The sequence below is a fragment of the Montipora foliosa genome, chromosome 6 (assembly GCF_036669935.1).
Source record: "Montipora foliosa isolate CH-2021 chromosome 6, ASM3666993v2, whole genome shotgun sequence".
Classification (NCBI taxonomy): domain Eukaryota; kingdom Metazoa; phylum Cnidaria; class Anthozoa; order Scleractinia; family Acroporidae; genus Montipora; species Montipora foliosa.
In genome coordinates, this window is record NC_090874.1 from 34,699,969 (window position 1) to 34,719,830 (window position 19,862).

Consider the following 19,862-nt stretch of genomic DNA (forward strand, 5'->3'; position numbering starts at 1 on the left):
TTAGCCGAAGTAGAGGAAGGTATCGCTTCCCTTCAGGCTAAATATGAGGAGTGTATTGCCAAGAAACAAGAACTCGAATTCAAGACTGAGCAGTGCTCAGGAAGGCTTGGAAGAGCTGAAAAGGTCAGAGACAAATATAATTTTAAGTCTTACATTCACAGAATTCGGTTACTTAATTCATGTTTCCAGATGGAAAGGTAACTGGAATCAAATAGGCTGGTTTTGAATTATGCAAGAACCCATGAACAGATTCGAGGGAGTTGTTGACATTTTCCTTTGCTCCTCTGAACATTAACTCTGATCTTTTGTTCTTAATTGCGCAATAATTCGAAACTAATCCACAGGACAGGATAACTATTTTCAAGTGTCCAGCAACGAAAACAACTATATCAATTAACTAGGAAGCATTGCAATTAGCTTATTTTCTCTGTTTGGAACGAGCCGGATTTATTTAAATTACTATGTCTCCCCTTTTCCCTTTAGTAGATGAGTTTCTTAATTTTTTTCCCATTCTTTTCTGTCATGCAGTTGATTGGTGGGCTTAGTGACGAAAAAGTCCGCTGGCATGAATCAGTGCTTGAGTTCGATGCTCAGATAGTCAATATCGTTGGTGATGTCATGATTTCGTCAGGGGTCATCGCTTACCTTGGAACCTTTACTGTGAGTTTTTTTCCTTTTTCTTATATTTTGACAGAAAAGTGATTACAATCATCGGCCCTCACAGAGTCTCATTTATATCCCAGTTTATTTCACGAGAAAGTGATAGTTAAAGTGTTATAATGTTGGGTTATAACGGGGCTCCAGGCACCTGTCACGTTATTGACCGAGCCTACGTCCGTCCCTACAGACTCTGGGGGAGGGGGATGTGAGACAAAGAAAGGGAAGGGAGAGGAGCCTCGCGAATGCAGCTTTAAGGCACGGGTGGGCGAATTGTATTGGCGGGAAACATTTGTGCAGCCCGCGTTTATATCACAGACCTTCGTCACTTTTGACAAAGAGTTTTTACTATTAGTGACGAGCAAAGGGATGAAGAGCAGGAAAGATCACGAGAGAAGAGGCGACGAAATTTGAGAAATTTAATCGAAGAAAGCCTCGAGAGAAGCCTAGGAAGAAGTTTGCGCTCCGTTTCGTTGTCGTTTGAGTTTCCCAAAATCTTTGCTTTTCCCAATCATAATTTTTCAGTAATTTTAAACTTGCCACATTTTAGTGTTGAAAGTTTTGGGTAGCTTTTACTAATTATCAACTGTAGCCCCGTAGATGAGTATATTTTTGTTTCCTCTTCCAATTTTGTTATATTTATTTCTTTCGCTTTTTGTGGAAAAAATTATTATTATTTTTAGAGTTTCTAGCCTCATAACTATGAAGTTGACGACCTAGCTAGGATTGTTTTCCCGTCTCATTAAGACTGTTCTTTTTTTACTGCTTGCACCTCCACATTTGATCTGGCGGCGGTGCCTTCAGCGTCACAGCCGTTTTAAGCACGTTTGTGCCCAATGAAATCCGAGCAGAGGTTACGAGCCTCAGACAAGAAAGCAATTAAGGTTTTCATCCTAACGGATGTGAGGACCTATGAAATTTACAGCTAAACTGCAAAGTACCCTGTCACTTCATGGTTTGCATGTGAATGGCGTATATTGTTCTTTCGTCTCAGTGCCTCTTCAAACGATGCCGCTACCCGAAATTTGCAATAAATATTGCAAGATTTTTACTGTCTTGTTGATTGCGACCGTCGATAGTTTGGCGTCTCAAACAAGCGCGCTCTTTTGCCCATGTCTTACTTACAAGTTACATTTAAAGTTCAGTGAAGCAGTTGCGTTTATTTTTTATATTTTCGACGTCGTGCTAGGTAATGTTATTTTAAGAAGGATGTTTGTATGGTTCTTGGGCATGTGTATGTGTAAATTGCCATTTTATTGATTCATGTTTCGGACCCAAAAGTCATTTGCCAAACTGACTAAGGCCCTCCAATCGTATTTTAATCTTTGCTTTGCTTACGTGTTTCTTTAAGATGAGGACTTATTTTACTCAAGTTGCATTTTTAGTCAGTCTATTTTAACCATTTTCAGTGAGAAAATTCTTTTTTTTTTTGTGAGACATGACCAGAATTAATGTTTTTCTGCCCGTAGGAAGTGTCTCATAATCTCAATTTTGACTTCCTTATTCTTCTGCACAGTTTACTCTGTTTTCAATTACCTATCATTTTTCCTTCGTCTTTAGTGACACTACATATACTTGAAAACTGGTACTATTACATTCGTGTTTCCCAAGGCTGTGTTTTTTGTCGTTAATTTATGTCATTAAGTCGCGCTTAATCTTCAAGTTAATTAAGTTGAGGTTATTTTTGGATTTAAGACGCGTTTATTTTGGCTGATCTTGAGCGTAGGCCAAAAAATGACTTAAACAATCTTTTCTGCGATTTTTTTGTGACCAAACAGGAACTGACAGTTCGATTCAACTCTGGAAGCAGGTGAAAATGTCGTGCATAACTCTCACGGTCAAAGATTCCCGGCGATTTTTCATTAAGATTCAAAAACTGCTCCAAGCTTTTTCTTAAGCTGGAACCTTACTAATATGTGAAAAACCTTCATTTTTAAAATACGATATCATTCATGAACTTGTTTCTGTATTTAAGCGGCTCCTGATATTACGTGACGTCGAATCCCTTTTAGAATTTATCCCTCTTCACAAGGTTACACATCAATTTCCTTGCTTGTTATAGTTAAAACGTCAATTCCAGCTCACAAACAATTTGAGGAAAAGCCACATCGACGAGCTTCTTGTTTTAAACTGACGTACTGATAATTCATGTACTTTCTGGTTGAAGTATCTGCTCTCTTTCTTTGGAATCGGAAGGAAGACAATAATTCAACAAGGTTCAAAACGGGGTATTGTTTCCAAATTTCGATGTTTAGCGTCATCTTTCAGTATCTGTGCCCGCTTGGAATCTGTTGTCAACTGCTTTTCATCCACGTCGCCATTTGCTTCTTTTATTCGACTTACAAAAATTTGGTTTTATCAACGGAGTTGATAATGTAAACTTTGGCCACCGTACAGAGATTCAGCTTTTAGAATCTCTGTACGGTGGCCAATTTACGTTATCGACTCCGTTGATAAAACCAAATTTTTGTATACTACTTCTCCACCGACGCAGCACCACAGTTTCTTTACAAACTACCCCCTTCATACTTTTATTCAACTTGCACGACTTACAATCTACTTCAAACTTCAAATCTACTTCAAAGTAGCAAACATTTTGAAACATGCAGAGAAGACTCTGGATAGGCAAAGCAGAATGTCGAAGTCGGATCGATGGGTTCTTAATACAGCTTCCGATATCCACTAGACTAACGAGACAAGCTCCTGAAAAAGTCGGATTTTTAGAGTATGACATGGTGGTACCCAGCAAAGCAACTGAAAGCTAACCGTTTTCAAAGTGGTTTTTAGACCTAAATACTGTAAATTAGCGGGGCTAAGCTCAGAAACGCTATTTCTTATTGAACTAAAGCTTTAATTCTGCCTGTTTTCATTTTTTTACAGCGGTAAGTTTGTAATATAAAGATGGGATATTGCGTCGTGTAATTGTTAGGAAATGTCCAACCTCCTTTTGAGAGATGGCCAAGTGTGCTGCTTTCCCAAAGCCTCTTCCGTAATACTCTTTACTTGAAGCTACAGGCAACCCAACAGATAACACACTTTGCGTGAACTTTGGCTTTTTATCTTTCTAGCGTTCTAGTGCTGCTAAAAGAAACGGATTGGAATCAATTGTTCATGGGCAATTATATAATATGCTCGTGAAAACACTAACTACATGCGTACCTGATGCATCCGTGGAACCCCTTCATTTTGGAGTTTAGCCGAATCATTTAGAGCAATGCAATTTGGTGAAAAGGATGTCTTTTGTGTCGCTGAGGAAGGATCCGAAAACTCTGACATGATTACATGCAAATGAATTTGATTTATTCATGACTGGTTCCAAGGAACAATTTGAAAAATGATGTCTTTAACTACAACTTTTTTTCCCACCGTAGGAGTAGGTTTTATGGCGTACTTAATTTTTTGATCATACTTTTTTATCGTAGTCAGATTGCATACTGAAGAGTATTAAACCCCCTGCTAAGCCTTTTATTATGTAGGCTTAGCCGAGAAAGACAATGGTAATATCCGCTTTCAAGTTTCAACAATGGCAATTCTCTGTAGTTCAAGCGCTGTCAGAAAGTGTTGGCAAGAAACAACATGGTGCATTGCATATCTTATTTAATTTTCGTTTCTTTTTTTTTGGTTCAAATTTACCGATGAAATCAGGACGACATCTTGTGTTGGATTCCAGTTAAGCTTCTTTTCAGATAAGCGGAGCTAATGTTTTTTTGTGGTGTGAGTCAGTAATAGTCGTATCGACGATGATTGCGATCACAGGTGATGCTAACGATAGTGGCGACCATGATGATGATGACTGACTGTATGTTGATTATCACACCTTGTGTAAGCCAGTTGCCCTATCGCTATAGGGTGACGAAACAAGTTGCAAAACGTTTTCTTGTGAACCGCGCACTGTTCATTGTGCAAAATATTTCTATACTATTTTAAAAATTCATTTAATATCCAGGGAGAATACCGCGTGTCTTTAGGGTTAGGGTTGGTTGACTAACTTGACTAACTCACGTTGTCTAAAATTTCTTACTGCAGTCTTCAGGTGTGAAGATTCGTAACTGTCAAATTGCTGGCTTATCGCGAGATACACTGTTCTTTGATGATTTCTGGCCTCATAAATATGAAGTTGATGACCTACTGTAGCTAAGAATGTCTTCCCGTCTAATGGAGACTTCTTCTTTTGTTATTGCTTGCATCTCCTTATCTGATCTAGCGCCGGCGCCGTTAGCATCACTTCCTTTTAAGCACGTTTGTGACAAATGAAACCCCGAAAACACGTTACGAGCCTCAGGCAAAATTGGATATGAACGAAAACATTGAAGGTTTCCATCCTGACGGATATGGGGACCGTGAAATTTTTACTTTTGAGTTGAATGCGACAGTTCATAGTTTGGTGCCCCAAACAAGCACGCTCTTTTGCCCATTTCACACCGTACAAGTTACATATATGTTTGTCATTTTTGTTTGTCTTTTATATTTTTCGCCATCGTGCTATGTTATTTTAAGGAGGAAGTTTTGTATGTTTTTGGACACGTGCATGTGTAAATTTTATTCAGGATTCAGACCCAAAAGTCATTTGTCAAACCAATGAAAGCTTTCCCGGGCTAATCGAATTTAAATTATACGCGTTTCTTTAATACGAAAGAATGATTTCATTTCCGTTTTTTAATCAGTTCATTTTTAACGTTTTCAACCGAAAAATCCTTCTTTTTAAGAAGTAGAACAAGAGCTTTTCTGCTTTGTAGAAGTGGCTTACAATTTCAGTTTTGACTTCTTTTTTGCATGTTCAACACAGGTTACTCTGTTTTGATTAGCTTTCATTTTTCCTTCGTCTTTGCTTTTACACTACATATATTTCAAAACTGGTACCATTACATTCAAGTTTCCCAAGGCTGCGTTTGTAGTCAATTTATGTCATTAAGTTGAAGTGTACTACCGCACTTCAAATTAAGAGTGCAAATTTGAGGTCATGTGTGGAATTAAAAAGCCACAGAATATAAATGCCCTGTTTTAGGGATAAAACCAACCTCCGGTTTTTTTTTTGCTTTTTTGTCAATATTGCCAGTCAACAATAAAAAGTAACTTCTATGACGGTTCATATGGAGAAAATATGTCCTGAAATTACTTTGTTTCATTTGATCGCCAAAGGCGTTCATGATTATTTTGGTTGATGTAGGGCTTAGTCCAAAACAATTACTTTGGCTCAATAACACACGTTATTTCCGTCAAAGTAAAATATCAAACAACCTTGTCAGCGATTTGTTTGCGTGGCCATAAAAGGAAAATGACAGGACTAGTGTTAACGCGGGTTTCAATCTGGTAGCAGGTGAAAACGTCGTGCTATATAACGCACGCGATCACGGATTCCCAGCGAATTTTCAATGAGATTCACAGGTCTTGAAACCACATGGTTTTGAAGTTCGAACCTTTAGAAAAGTGTCATATTGAAAACGTCGGTTCCGTACTTAAGCAGCTGCAGATGTGACGTCGAAGCCCTGCTAGGCCTAACAATTTGAGAAAAACCACATCGACGAGCTTCTTGTTTTCTACTGACGTGCTGATAATTACTTTTTGGTTGAAGCATCTGGTCTCTTTCTTTGGAATCGGAAGGAAGACAATAATTCAGCAAGGACCAAAGTGGAGTTACCGAAGGATGGCTGGTGCTGAAAATTCATGTGCCAGCGTACGAGCGCCAGTACCTCTTTCCTTCATAACGGCAAGTTTGTCTCTGCTCCTTGCCCTAATGACAATTCCAGGCAACTTTTTAGTCTGCTTTGCTGTCTTCAAGGATCCCCATAAAAGTCTCAAGACGCCTTTCACTTTCTTCGTTGTGGATCTGGCCGTATCAGACTTGATTGTGGGCGTGATCACTGAGCCGATATCTGTGTTGATTCACTTTCGCGAAGGCCTTTCTCTTGATATTGGTCAATTTGCTTGGTTGATCCACATGTCTTACTTTATCTCCTGCACCGCGTCAGTTTTGAACCTCGCTGCTTTGACAGCGGATCGCTATACAGCCATAAGCTACCCTTTACGGTATCGAGCAAGGTTCGGCACTAAACGTGCCATTTTCATCACAGGTTCCATTTGGTTTGTATCTTGCTCATTGCCGTTTGTTTACTTCAAAGTTGGCTATTTGAGGTATACCTTTGTGTTTGCAAACACTGCTGTAGCTTTGACTTTAATCATTTTTCTTTTCACATACGCTCGGGTTTTGCGAGACATGCGAGCGCAGGTTTCGGAATTGGAAACAATACGACAGAGCTCACAATCAGAGGAGAATCGTGCAAGACTCAGAGCGGCTTCCAGGGAGAAAAATTTAACGCAGGCACTTATGATGATGTTAGGGATCTTCCTTTTTTGCTATACTCCATCCTGTGTTATGATTTACATAATGAATCTCTGTTTGTCTTGTGACTGCATTACTATCCATGTTTTGAGGGATCTTCAATTCATCTTCGTTTTGTTGTCCTCTGCGCTGAATCCATTTTTGTACGCTTGGCGTTTACCAAACTTTCGGAGAGCTTTTAAGAGGATTTTACTTCCACGAAGCATACAAGAAGAATCATCACCTTCAAGCTGGCAAGACTATAGGGGAAAAAGTGCTCTTGGAGCCGTAGAAGACTCTTGATTAATTTTTTTTTACGATGGAACCTATTTGATTAAAGTATCGAGATTTTATCTTCCGATTAATAAACGACAGGAAGTTGGAACTTGTTCTTGAATGAAAACGTGATCTTATTTTAAGGCATACTTCCTCGTTTGGTATTGTACTCTGCACGTTGTCTACCCGACCTCCCCTAACCAGTCTCTCTTTTAGCTTCGTTAGAACTGTAACCTCAGAGCAACTGGTACATTGATGCCCTTTGAACGCAACATGCGAACAAATATGAGATGCTGTGGGATCAGTATTTCTTAATTGGTTAGATATGTCCAATTCTTCGCGACGTTTCTGTTTTGCCATTATTAATGCAATGCATATGTTAAAGTGAAACCTTTTATTAAATTCGTCAAAAAAAAAAGGTTTACACTCACAGTAATAGATTTATAATCCCCTCTACTAACTATGATCTGATGGCGTCCTTACTTCGTTTGCCATTTGTAAAACAATTATACCACCAAATGGTGGAGCGCCAGATCCATTTATGGAAAGAGCTTAATGGATTGTAAAGACAATTATACCCTTGCGTTTACAGACGTGAGTCTGCTATGGACGCTTATTCAGTCTCAAAAGCCTTGATCTACTTGAGAAGTGCAAATATCTTAGTCATTTGCATGCTTTAAGGATTAGAATTTCGCCAATCCAGTAATGATTGTAATTAGCATATAGATAGCTATTAATATCAGTCAACGTCACGTTCATGTTCTCTGAATGGAAAGAAAGTGCATGTTGGAGACGAAAAATTGAAGTGATCATCATCAATTTAAGTAATTGTTTTGTATAGACACCTGAAAATTCTCAGGTGACTTCATGCAAAAAGATTTGAACCCATGACCTCCGTGATGTCGGTGCAATGCTCTACCAAATGAACTATGAAGCCCCTCATTTGGGAGCAGGTCAATTTTTGTGCTCATTTGTTAGGACTGATGAAGGAAAGAAATTGAAAGATTGAAGTGATACTCGCACTGATTCATCACTTTTCCTGATAAATGTCAACATCACTTTTCATGTTCTCTGCAACCTGAAATATAGCTTTTGCGTTTTAAGTTCATGTCACCTTTGCTTGTGTTTTTTTCTTATCTTTTTTGCGTTCTAGTTCTGCCTAATGTTGCTAAGAAAACGGATTGGAACAAATTGTTCCTCCATTACTATGTTTGCAAAATAACTGATACATGTGTGCCCTCATGATACATCCGTGGGTCCCCTTTGTTTTGGAGTCGATCATTGAGAGCAGCTCGATTAAAGGGATGTCTTATATTTCGCGAATAAAGGAGCTGTTTTGATCAATCTGTGTTGTTTCGTACCCCAACATTTTGTTCACAGATAATAAAAAACAAAAAACAAAAGAACGAGAGAGTCTGATAAATATTCATGTTGGGAGATTGGCTCATTACAGAGAGCAATGTAAAAAGTGATGTCTTCGACTAAATACTTTTTTCCACCGTAGAAGTTGGTTGTATGGCCTGCTTCATTTTCTGATTGCTACAAACTTTTTTTAAATTCTTTATTGCAATGAGATTTCGTACAGACAAATATTAAGCCTTTCGTAAGTCTTATATCGAATCTGGGGAGCTTAGACGAGGAAGTAGAAATATCCGCTTTCCAGTCCTAACAAATAGCAATTCCCTGTATTTCAAGCACTATAAGAAAGTGTCGGCAAGATGTAACGAGGTTCAGTGTATTTTCTTATTTTTTTATTTATTTCTTTATTTTTTTAATTTATTTAACATAACAAGTTTACATTGCACAAGATACATATATAAAAAAAAAGAAAAGAAAACGAATACAACTAATGATGTGACATGCACGAGAACTGAGTGATTAATCAAGGAGGGCGAATAAAGTAAATTAAATCGTGTAAATTTCTCAACCTTATATTTAAAATTAATCTTATTAACAAATTCAGATAAAATAATCGAGCTCTCTTTTAGCTTGTTTGAATAAATGTAATACATCATGTATAAAAAAGTATAGTTAAACTTTCTCACAGCCCCATGCCCAGCAAGGCATTGCTTAAACAAGCCAAACACTGTTTCCTTACGTTCTGGATTGAAACTGGTATTGTTTGTGGCATTAAACCACTCCACCACTTGACGAGTAATAGACGAGGTAGATTGGCCGTCAAGAAAAGTGTGGTCTATGGAATCTGATTCACCGCAATACAAGCAGTCACTTTCACTTTTAATTCCAAATCTTTTCAATTCCTTTTTGGTCACTACAATTTGGTGAAGAAGTTTAAATTTAAATTCTGTTAACTTAGTTTCCTTACATGTTTTATATGACATCTTAAAACATTCTCCCCATGAGGCACTGTCAATTTGAAGTATTTTACTCCAACGCTGTAAGCCAGCTGGAGTTGACTGGTGTGGTTTAAAATTCAAGAGCCGATAAAAATCTCGACATTTTAATTTCTCTAAATTTAACACTATGTTCTCATCTAGCATAAAAGATGGGGCCCCTTGGACAAAACCCTCCACGCTCGTATTATCCATCTCTCCCACTTTTTTTATTTTTTATTTTAATTTGGTAGTTCAAATTACCTCGGTCCCAAGACCCTGGGAAGGAGGTTGGAAGACTTCCTGCTTGAGAACCTATGAGTACCAACAACGAATGTTACGTTTAAACCTCGTTTGTACCTATTTTGGTATGCCAATTCAGCTCGCATCCAAAAACCCAACAAAATAATTTTTAATAAATCAGCGGAATGTGGTGGAAATAATATTGTTAAAAACGATGACTGTGATTACAACGATAGTGATGATGACGATAACTATCTGTTGTTTATCGGATGTGATAATGATGATAGTTTCGATAGTTAGCAACTATTCACCGAAGTGGAGGTGGCTAGTGGTGGACACTGAGGTGAATAGTTGTTTTAGTATATACTAAAACATTGAGATAATATAGCAAAAAGATGATTTTAATTCATTTATTTCTGCAAAGATTACAACATTTTCGGGCGCAAATCCCGCGCGAATTGCTCGCAGGTGAATAGCAAAGGATATCCGGAGTTTGAGTAGCCAATCAGCGCGCGCTTTCAACGCTATCCACTGTTTTGGTATATACTAATTATAATTAGTAGAATTGTACTAGTATACTAATGCAAATGCTGTAATCTGATTGGCTGAGCCATTGAACACTATCAGCCATTAGTGTCCACTGGCTGGAGGTCGTCTTGGAAATAACGACGTTTTTTTCGTTTTTCCAAAGTTTTGGAGGAAAAGTTGGATGCGAATGGGTAATTAAATTTCTGAGAAGTCTAAACGAAGGACATTTACGGTTTCTTTACTTTCAAAAAAGTTGAAATTATTGAAAAAGCTGATGCGCTTGCGCGCACAACTTAGATTTTAAATGGCAATTCAATCCGAGGGATCTTTTTCAGGCGCAAAGTTTAACAATACGTCAAGAAATAATTGGAAACCGTCATTTGAAGTAAATTTTAGTAAGAATTCCACTAAAACAATTAGATTTTTTGCTCTCGATTTCTATGAAGTGATAGTTGATTTGGCCTTTGGCCTTATCAACTATCACCACATAGAAATCTCATAAGCTAATTGTTAACTATAGTACAGTACTAATTTCCATAGCGGTAATTTCCTTATGCCCGTTACCGGTTTCAGCAAAGTACATTAAATCCCAATTTGGACGCAGTGCGGTCTCAGGGGTTAGGGTGCTTGCCTTGAGATCCGGAGATCCATGGTTCAAGACCCGATCTGACCTCTGGCTGAATTCGATCGTTATAATAGCCAACTGCTCTGCCTCCGGCCATTTGGGATACTTAAAGAGCCACGTTCACCCTACAGGCATTGCTTACCGTAGAACAAGAAACAAAGGCATTTCTGGTTTGGTGACGCCATGACGTCAATTTTGTTTCTTGTGATTGGTCATCGGGCTTCTGTGGGAGTCTCATTCCCGGAAAATTCAATCTAAAAATAAATCAGTCTGTGAAAACCTCGTGACAGAAATATAGGACTGTTTGTTGTTCGCTGTGTAAGTATGTATTGTAATATGTAAAAGAATCTTGAAGTCACAACCAAAAGGAGCTCCTCTTCTACAGTGTAATATTCAACTTATGTATTAGCTCCTTTCTTTCATTTAAAACATGCAAAACCGGTGGCTCAGTTGGTTGAGCACCGGGCTACCATGCGGGAGGTCGTGAGTTCGACTCCGGCCGGACCAACACTCAGGGTCTTTAAATAACTGAGGAGAAAGTGCTTCCTTTATAATTACATCCTTTATAATGGTTAGACTTTCAATTCTTCTCGGATAAGGACTATAAACCGTAGGTCCCGTCTCACAAATATCTTGCATGTTCAACAGTTCCCCGTGGGACGTTAAAGAACCCACACACTATTCGAGAATAGTACGGGATGAAGTTCCCGGTGTTGTGGCTGTCCTCTGTGTGTATATGGGTGGGTGGATATAGGAGGTCCACATCAGCTGAATAGCTGCCAAAACGTCAACCTGTTACAACAAATAAATAACAAACAAACAGTGTTGTATGCTTTAGAAACAAAGGAGTATGAGTTTCGGCGCTCCCACTGTCTATGATCCGGAAAAACCTTCATCTGGAAGAAAAGGCCTAGTGTAGCTATAAGCCGGTTGCCTTATCACTAAGGGGTGTCGTCCTATCAAAGCGTGGATACCTTTAAGGTTGCAAAACATTTTCTTGGGAATCGTACACTGTGTTCATTGTACGAAATATTTCTTGCTTATTTAATCACCAGGGAGAATACCGCGTATCTTTGGTCGAAGAATGGTTGACAGAGTTGCGTGGTTTAGAAATTCCTCACTCGGATAACTGCAATCTTGTGGTGACTCTTGGTGATCCTGTCAAGATTCGCAACTGGCAAATTGCTGGCTTACCGCGAGATACTCTGTCCGTAGAGAATGGTGTTATTGTGCAGTTTTCACAGAGGTGGCCACTGTTTATTGATCCACAAGGACAAGCTAATAAGTGGATAAAGAACTTGGTGAGTAGTTTCTACAAGCGTCTTAGAATTGGACTGATTTTCGATGGTGAGCGTACGGATAGCTATTTATCTGGAATGTCCTTAAGCAATACAGGCAATGTTTATAGTAATTTCTCATGGATTTTAGTTACCCACAAGGATACTTGTATATTACATTATATTACATACATATTATATGTACAAAAACCACTATAAAGTGGTGTAGATTAATCCATGAACAGGCAGTTACTATTAAAATTGGTGTAAAAGTAAACTTTCACCTGTGTAATTTTATCCTTGATATTACGCACTAACTTTTATCCTTTAAAAATAGTAAAAATACCCAAAATTTAGAGTAATTTTAGAAGATCATTTTAGTGTAGTAGTTTACACATTGAGAATGTGTAATTTTACATCTTTGCGTTCGTAACATTACACTTTAATTTTTAGTGAGTATTGTTTGACGGCGTTTATTCATAATGGGCTAGCGCTAGCCCTGGCAGGTGTATTCATTGAAACGAAGAAATGGTCACTACAGGCAGACTAAGTACCTTACTGGAACATTTCTTGTAACCAGCACAACATACTAGTTTAGTCCAAGGATATGAAACGGTGCTGCGGCCGGACTGTATTGTTATTTGAATGTGTGTAATTAAACGAATATTAAAAGGTACAAATGAGAAAATGTGAGGCGAAGGATGACTTCGTTGCTAAAGTAAACTTTAAAATATTCTCGCTTTGCCTGTCCAAAAGGCGAACTATTTAAAGTGATGCCTCTGGAATTCATCATTAACAAAATGGAGTCCTGGGATATGCCAAAAGAATATGTTAAATACTTGAAAAAATGTAAAAGTTGTATCGCAATGCACGATACATGTTTTGTAGTGTCTGTCACCTCAAAAAACCCTTTCCGCAAGCACAAGACAGGACGCACGTTTCAAAATGTTTACGATGAAGAGGTCCATAACCGTACGTCACTGTGTGTGTGTCCATATAGCAATGTATTCACAAGCGCGTTGCATTATGTTTAAAGCCCGGCAAAGCCAAAAACATCGAGATTTTGCACAGTATATTGATTTTAAATTTTGATAATGTTGTTGCCGCGGCTGGCCTGCGTATCCGGCTCTGCTCGCTCTGTGGCAAAAAAAATGGTGTTGATGTGGTACCTCAGTGAGAAAATGTTCAATTGTTCTTTATTCTACTTGTCTCCTCTCTATTTCTGTCCCCCAACTTTTACGTTTAATTGACGGGTAGAATATAGGGTTTGTTGCTTCATAGTCATTTTCCGGTTATCTTGTGCGGCAATCTTTTTTTGCTGCAGGAAAAAGACGCTGGCCTTGATGTCATCAAGCTTAGTGACCGAGATTTTCTGCGAAGTTTGGAGAATGCTGTTCGCTTCGGTAAACCATGCTTACTGGAGAACGTTGGAGAAGAACTAGACCCTGCTTTGGAACCCATCCTGCTCAAACAAGTGAATATCGATGTTTCTTTTTTTTTTTTTAATCGCCACTTTCCAAATACTTTGTTCACACATTGTCCTTATATTCTGTGGCAAGAAAAACTTAACTTTGACTTCATGTGCATACATGCAGTATTTCTTGCATTTGTGCATGATGTGAACACATTGTGTTAAAAGCAGAATTTGTTTTTGTCTTTCCTCAGACCTTTAAGCAATCAGGTAGCACTGTAATCAAACTGGGGGACGCGATTATTCCTTATCATGATGACTTTAAGTTTTACATCACCACCAAGCTTCCCAATCCTCATTACACTCCAGAGGTTTCCACAAAGGTCACTATTGTTAACTTCACGCTCTCACCAGGGTAAGTAATCGAAGTTTATTTGACATACTGGTTTGCAATGATCGATATGAAGCTCTGGTTTTTGCTATTTGTGGCAAGTTTAAAGGTGTTTGCGAGGACTATCAGACTTTTTTTACAATGCAGATGATATTTTAGGTGAGCGGAACACTACTGATTGTAAACTCGAAACTAGGACTAACCGACATAGACCTAATCGGCTAACTCAATGTTGTACCCAATTCAAATCTCCCGGGATTAATATTCTTTGTGTGTTTTATTTGCATGATAATGTTGCATTCATATGTAAATGATGTGGAAATACCTGGAACAAAACGTTTTATTCCCAAAGGGTTTGAATCTGGTACAACATTGAGTTAGCCGGTTAGGTCTATCCCTAGTCTTGGTGAATGAGATCATCTTTAGAGCGGGAGCCCATGCATGACTCCTACGTAGGAGTCAATCCACTATTATATGCTGATTTTATCCTGGCTAGGTTCTGGAAATGTCAGTCTTCCACAACAATGAAAAGAGAGAAGTGAACCCCGCACTTACCTGGACACCTCAAGATTCAGGTGGCTTAAACGGAATTCGCAGAGGTCATGGGTTCAAATCCCGTTGAAGCAGTCTGAATTTTATAAGAGACAATTGCTTAAATTGTAGATAGGGCGAGGATCATTTCTCCCTTTCGCGTATAACCCTCACTTAAAAAATAGACACAAATAGTTTCAATCCTTCTCGTGGCTGTACAACAGTAACCAAGACCAACTTGAAGCTATGAGATGTAATCCGAATGCTTCGGAGACGTGTAGATCGCAGGATTGATTTATCGAATGTTGCGGACCATTCGTTCGATTAGAAAGAAAAACAAAATATATTACAAATTAAATGCTTGCGATGGCTGTTCACTGAAAATCCTTCACTGCGACAAAACGAAAAAAGAATTGACTGAATCAATGTCAACTTTTTCATTTGCAGGCATTAGGGTTTTGTTTTGAAGGAGCTATGGTATCGTCGTTTTATATAGTCATGCATCTTCGTTTTCTTGAAAACTGTGTTGGCATATTCGTTCGGAACTTTGATGCACAGTGCTTGAATGTTTGTTAATCAACATTTAAGCACAAATTTCCGCTAACGGACACGGACCAACGTAGAATTATAGTTTTCTGTTGTAATCTCGATGCTCGGAGTAAAATACAAATTGGTAAAGGCTGTATTACTTACCTTCTTTCAGTGGTCTTGAAGATCAACTATTAGCTTTAGTTGTTGCCGAGGAGAGGCCAGATCTGGAGGAAGCCAAAAATCAGTTGATTGTGAGCAACGCTAAAATGAAACAAGAGTTAAAGGAGATTGAAGATAAAATCCTGCACAAGCTATCGGCATCAGAAGGAAGTCCCGTGGATGACATTGATTTGATTCAAACACTGGAACAATCCAAGGCGAAGTCAATGGAAATCAAGGTAATTGAACTTAAACTCTGCACTGAATTGGCGACAGATAGATAGATAGACACCCTGCGAGCAGAGCCTCCTTTTGTCTTTTTCTTTAATGAGGAGGAGAAAAGTAGGCTCTGCCCGAATCGCGTCAACTCTTTGAAGCCGCCGCAGCCCGAGCTTCTGGACTAGTCAATCTTGTTTTCTCTCGTCAAACCGGTTTTTCCAGTGCGAGCGTCCGTTTAGTGACAAAATCCGATGGTTATAATTGAGCCCGCTGTACCATGAAAAACCAAGATGGCGGCGTTTCTTCTGATGAATTATGATCTCATCTCGAATTTTGTTCGTGATTATTACTAATAAGTAATCACATGATATTTCTCGTATAATTTGGAATAAATAAGTACACGTAATTTTTTTTCAAAGGGTAAAAATGTACTCGCTTTCATGTTTGAAGGAAACTCACTTGTGCTTATTTTTTTCCAATTTGCACGAGAAAAATCATGTGATTACCGCGCACCTGTGGCTCAGTTGGTTGAGCACCGGGCTGTCACGCGGGAGGTCGTGAGTTCAACTCCGGCCGGACGACCATTCAGGGTCTTTAAATAACTGAGGAGAAAGTGCTGCCTTTGTAATTACATCTGCAAATGGTTAGACTCTCTAGTCTTCTCGGAAGGGCGATAAACCGTAGGCCCCGTCTCAAAACCTTCAATGTTCATAATTCTGTGGGACGTAAAAGAACCCACACACTTGTCGCTAAGAGTAGGGCACGTAGTTCCCGGTGTTGTGGTCTGTCTTCTGTTGTGTATCATGGTTGGGAGGGTGAAAAAAGGGACCACAGTAATTGACGCAAGCTGTTGTGGCGCTCTGCCAGTTTGACTGGCAAAGTTAATAAATTCAATTCAATTCAATTAATCAAAAAAAAAAAACAGTAAATCATAATTAAATGATTATTAATAAAACTGCATTCTTATAAACGTTTGATCTCATAAAGCGAGTATTATTTTCTAAATTCTTTAATTGACCACTGTCATTTGTTTTAGGTAATAAGGGTGCAATACCTTAAAATGTAGTCCTTGTGAAATCCTTTAATATATTTTTTTGTACTATAAATGATAGGTCAACCTTTGCACTTGTTTAATTATGCAGTTTAATTAAGCAAGGACAACGGTAGCGTCACTTCAAAATATAACTTCATTTCATCTTGTTCACCTTGCACAATTTTGACGAACTGTCTTGTAACTGGATCAGTACGAACGGTTTTAAAGTAAAGATAGAACTGAAATGATTGGCTTCTTGTCGTACGCTCCGTTGCCGTCAAAACCCGGAAATTTGGAGATTTCACGCCGGTTGTTGTTTTGTGGAGTACGGCAAAGAAATGCACTGAAATGCGTTCTGCACGTAAAGCACGATTATTTTTCCTTTTTTAACCAATGATATTCTTGCTATGTGCCGGGCGATGTCTTTGCCGCGTGTCAACGACAACAGTGTCGTCGTTGCTTAAACTCTCCACTGAGAAAGTACGGAAGAAACGGTGTCGAAACGCTCGCCTCCCACCACTGTGGCCCACGTCCACTGAAATCCTGGAGATAACGTCAAAAGTGGGATAATTTTGTGTTGGTTTTTGACCCTGGGCCAGAGTTTTTCTAAGGGTACTTCGGAACTTCCCCCTCAACCAACGGGAAGATTATTTCAGTTATGAGGGTTGCACTGGTATCTTTCTCTCATTAATTCATGTAGGATAACGGTTTCGATAACTGTCGCCAATTCTTTATAGTGACTTTCAGTGAAGATAAATAATCTTCTTGGTTTTCTTTGTTTTCTTGCAGGCAAAAGTGGTGATTGCTGAACAAACAGAGAAAGATATTGATGAGACTCGTAGTCAGTACATCCCTGTTGCCGTCAGAACTCAGATTCTTTTCTTTTGTACTTATGATCTGGTATGAGTACACTTTGCAAAGTTTTCTTCGGTTAACTACCTCTTGAAAGACGCCGTTGTTGTAGTCACGATTTGTATTCCTTGCTCGTAGAGGTCTCTCTTCAGTTCTGTTTCATAAAAAGAGAGATTGGTTCTTGTGTGTAACTTTTAAATGCTAATGAAGTAAAACTAGTCTATGGATTGGATGCGCAATGATGTGCCAATTAATGAGCCGGGTCCTCTGCCTAAGGTTCGAATCAGACTCATTGGACAGAGGAGCAGCTATTTCTCGAAAACTGGCATTATTTGGTCTTACAGCAGTTGGTATTGTTTTTAAGTCGAAGTCTTTGTATTTGATGTTCAGTCTTGTTTTGGTTTCAATAACAAGGCGAGCCTATTGAACCTAACGAGAGCTGCTACATGAACCAACTCATCGGCTGAGTTGTTTCATGCACACTCTGCTTCACATTTCTTCTCCTCCATTATTATTGAGTGCAAGCATTCCGCCCAGGGGAGGAAATACTCTCAGCTGCCTCATGCTACTGAAGGCCAAAATTATCTCCGAAACTGTGAACCCTAACCCTAAAGACTCGTCTTTCCTGGATTCATTAACAGTTAAACAGACTCGCTATAAAAGGCGCATGCTAATTGTTTGCCAATCAAATCTTGGACGCAAACATGGCCCTGAAAATCTATTAACCGAAAAAGCCCTTGATGGCCATCTATCATCAACATCTTGTATCATGAGGTTGTTTTCGTTTCTTGTGTTTGAGATCCTTGACTACTTTTACCCCCTTGCAATATACAATTATCTGTTAAGAGTTACGTCTCTGTTTTGACATGATCGTTGATCGCCATCTTGGATTATCTGGGTGATTTCAAGCAAAAGCAGAGAACAAAGCGATATTTATAGGGGGTCAAGTCATGTTTAAGTTTGCCCATTCATTTGCTAAAACGCAACCCAAACACCCTTTGATGTTGATAGTTTGGTTTAATTTTCATGGAGAGTATAATTTGCAACATTTCAAGGCGACTTCAAGAGAGAATCCTTTTTTTTTTCAGGCCAACATTGATCCCATGTACCAATACTCTTTAGAATGGTTCATCGGTATCTTCCTTAACAGCATCGCCAACGCTGAGGCATCAGGTAAACCGGCGCTCTACAAAATCAGTTACGTTTTGGTTGGAATACGGTAGGGTGAAATCATTGGTTGCGTTACTCGATGTGTTCGAGGATTTCTCTAAACTAAAACGTAACCCTTCCTCGTACTTGTACAAATTAATTGCCGTGACATTGACATCTTAAATCCCCACGGCCTGCTCTCGTTTGATCTTGTAGCTCAGTCGGTAGGGCAGCGATGATCTAACCCGAAATTCGTGGGTTCAATTCCCATCCTGGTCAGAGTTTTTCTTTGTCCTTGTGTGGGCCCAATTCCATTAGTAGGGCTAACGCTCACATGGTCTGTATTGGTAGAAAACTAGCACTTCACGTTACCCTCTAATAGTTAAGTCTGTAAGATTTTTTCAAGTTGAAGTTTGCATTTCTCTAAATGAGTGTAAATTTTAAACTGCAATCTGTTAATCTACGGTCGCTCAATCGTTAAAATTTCCTTTCTGACACCAACGGTCATATCTTGGAGGAAGGAAAGTCAATTTGAAATAAGTGTAATAGTTGGGAGGGTCAATACGCGGAGATACTTCCGATAACAGGCTGCTCAACAATGCAAGAGTAAATGGATAAATGATAATGTATTTATTACACTCAAAACGCGCTTCTACTACTTCCGTCCAAAATCATCCATTTTACGTGGGAAATATGAAATCCTCTTCGATTCACAACCTCCTCCTCGTCCTCCTCACATTCAAAAATATATGATGGCTTTTGTTTTTGTTGTAGATAATGTGGAGAAAAGGATCGACAACATCAACGATTTCTTTACGTTCAGCTTGTATTCAAACGTTTGTCGAAGCTTGTTTGAAAAACACAAACTGTTGTTTTCCTTTTTGGTGTGTGTCAGAATCCTTATGAACGACAGCAAGATCAACATGGCAAGTACTAATTTCAGGCGGTAGATTTATGGTAATCGTTAATAGACGACTTAAACAATAGATGGGTGGATGTTTGTTAATTTGACTCAGTAGCCCTATTTTAGAACAAAAACAATTCAATTAATTTTGACTCTTTTGGGGCATCGCACATGTTGGAATTGTTTGTAATGCTGACATATTGTAGAGGTCGTTTGTCAGTAGCGCCCCGCCCCCACAGTGGCTTCATGGTGCAGATAAAAACGAAACCGACCCATTCCCTTGCGTAACCTCCAAATCCTAAGCGCCTGCGCACGAACACCGGAGTTGAAGTTTGTGAAGGGTGGACAAAGGCGACGCGGGGCTTTCGGGCTCAGGAAGCCGGCCGTATTCAGTTCTTTGGGATACATGCTTATCCTTATTGCT

At 39.0% G+C, this 19,862-nt stretch overlaps 2 protein-coding genes across 2 annotated transcripts in view; both read left to right on the forward strand.

Annotated features, from left to right (window-relative positions):
- The window catches only part of LOC138007203 (dynein axonemal heavy chain 1-like), a 103,617-nt gene that overhangs the window by 60,196 nt on the left and 23,559 nt on the right, over positions 1 to 19,862 (forward strand). The window contains exons 56-64 of the mRNA XM_068853982.1: positions 1 to 123; positions 529 to 660; positions 12,037 to 12,282; positions 13,583 to 13,732; positions 13,924 to 14,084; positions 15,295 to 15,520; positions 17,323 to 17,433; positions 18,474 to 18,558; positions 19,309 to 19,460. The exon at positions 1 to 123 is cut by the window's left edge and continues 69 nt beyond it. Coding sequence (XP_068710083.1) covers positions 1 to 123; positions 529 to 660; positions 12,037 to 12,282; positions 13,583 to 13,732; positions 13,924 to 14,084; positions 15,295 to 15,520; positions 17,323 to 17,433; positions 18,474 to 18,558; positions 19,309 to 19,460 — 1,386 coding nt within the window. The remainder of the gene's footprint in view (positions 124 to 528; positions 661 to 12,036; positions 12,283 to 13,582; positions 13,733 to 13,923; positions 14,085 to 15,294; positions 15,521 to 17,322; positions 17,434 to 18,473; positions 18,559 to 19,308; positions 19,461 to 19,862) is intronic.
- On the forward strand, positions 5,993 to 7,361 carry LOC138007204 (adrenocorticotropic hormone receptor-like). Its single transcript, XM_068853984.1, has one exon. The coding sequence runs from the start codon at positions 6,302 to 6,304 to the stop codon at positions 7,277 to 7,279; it is 978 nt and encodes a 325-aa protein (XP_068710085.1). The 5' UTR covers positions 5,993 to 6,301; the 3' UTR covers positions 7,280 to 7,361.